Raw genomic sequence first — 695 nt, 5'->3', positions numbered from 1 at the left:
GCAGGGCCAGCCACTGGAAAGACCACTGGTGATCCCAATGTTGGACTCTCGATGCGACATTCAACCACCATGGCCGCTCTCGTAAGCACACTAACACGTTCTCTCAAGATGCTTTTAAATAAATAAAGTATGAAAGTCACATCATAATCTACCTTTGCAAAGCCATACATGAACTTTTATTTACTTTATGTGTACGATGAACAGACGTCTCCTTTCTTCTCTCTGTATATTTTGTTATTTTCTATGAAATAGGAGATAAAAGTCACATTGATGAAAAGTTGAAATGTACTAATCCAGATGTATTCTGTTTATATTATACATATATATACATGTAAAAGAAATATACAAGAAAGTGGTGACATTTGGCTATTTTTCATATAGTCAAAACTCCAGGTATGTGATGTGAAATTTTAATTTCTACTGTGTTGGAGCAAAACAATGAATCCTATCCCCTTTCCTTCCAAGATGATACTTGGAGACCATATCATTCATATTTAGAAGTAAAAAAGAAAAGGAAAGGAAAGAAAAATCACAATGTATATAAAACAGTACTTATGTTTTAAAGCTATGATTTTTAAGCATTGGAAATAGCAAAAAGACATTTAAAATTCAAAAAGCTATTATGAATTATTAGAGAATATATATAATAAATTAATTTTTGCTCATAGTGTTTGGTTATCTGATGCTTTTTTCCA

General features: G+C 31.4%; 1 protein-coding gene across 1 annotated transcript in view; it reads left to right on the top strand.

Annotated features, from left to right (window-relative positions):
* Positions 1-126, top strand: part of FRMPD4 (FERM and PDZ domain containing 4) — a gene marked incomplete at its 5' end in the record, with an annotated part of 11,499 nt that extends 11,373 nt beyond the window's left edge. The window contains one exon of the mRNA XM_010847133.1: positions 1-126. This exon is cut by the window's left edge and continues 28 nt beyond it. Coding sequence (XP_010845435.1) covers positions 1-126 — 126 coding nt within the window.
* Positions 127-695: the final 569 nt, after the last annotated feature.

The sequence above is a fragment of the Bison bison genome, unplaced genomic scaffold (assembly GCF_000754665.1).
Source record: "Bison bison bison isolate TAMUID 2011002044 unplaced genomic scaffold, Bison_UMD1.0 scf7180017849368, whole genome shotgun sequence".
Taxonomy (NCBI): Eukaryota; Metazoa; Chordata; class Mammalia; order Artiodactyla; family Bovidae; genus Bison; species Bison bison.
The sequence above is the reverse complement of the archived record's forward strand: the minus strand, read 5'-3'. Positions and strand labels throughout refer to the sequence as shown.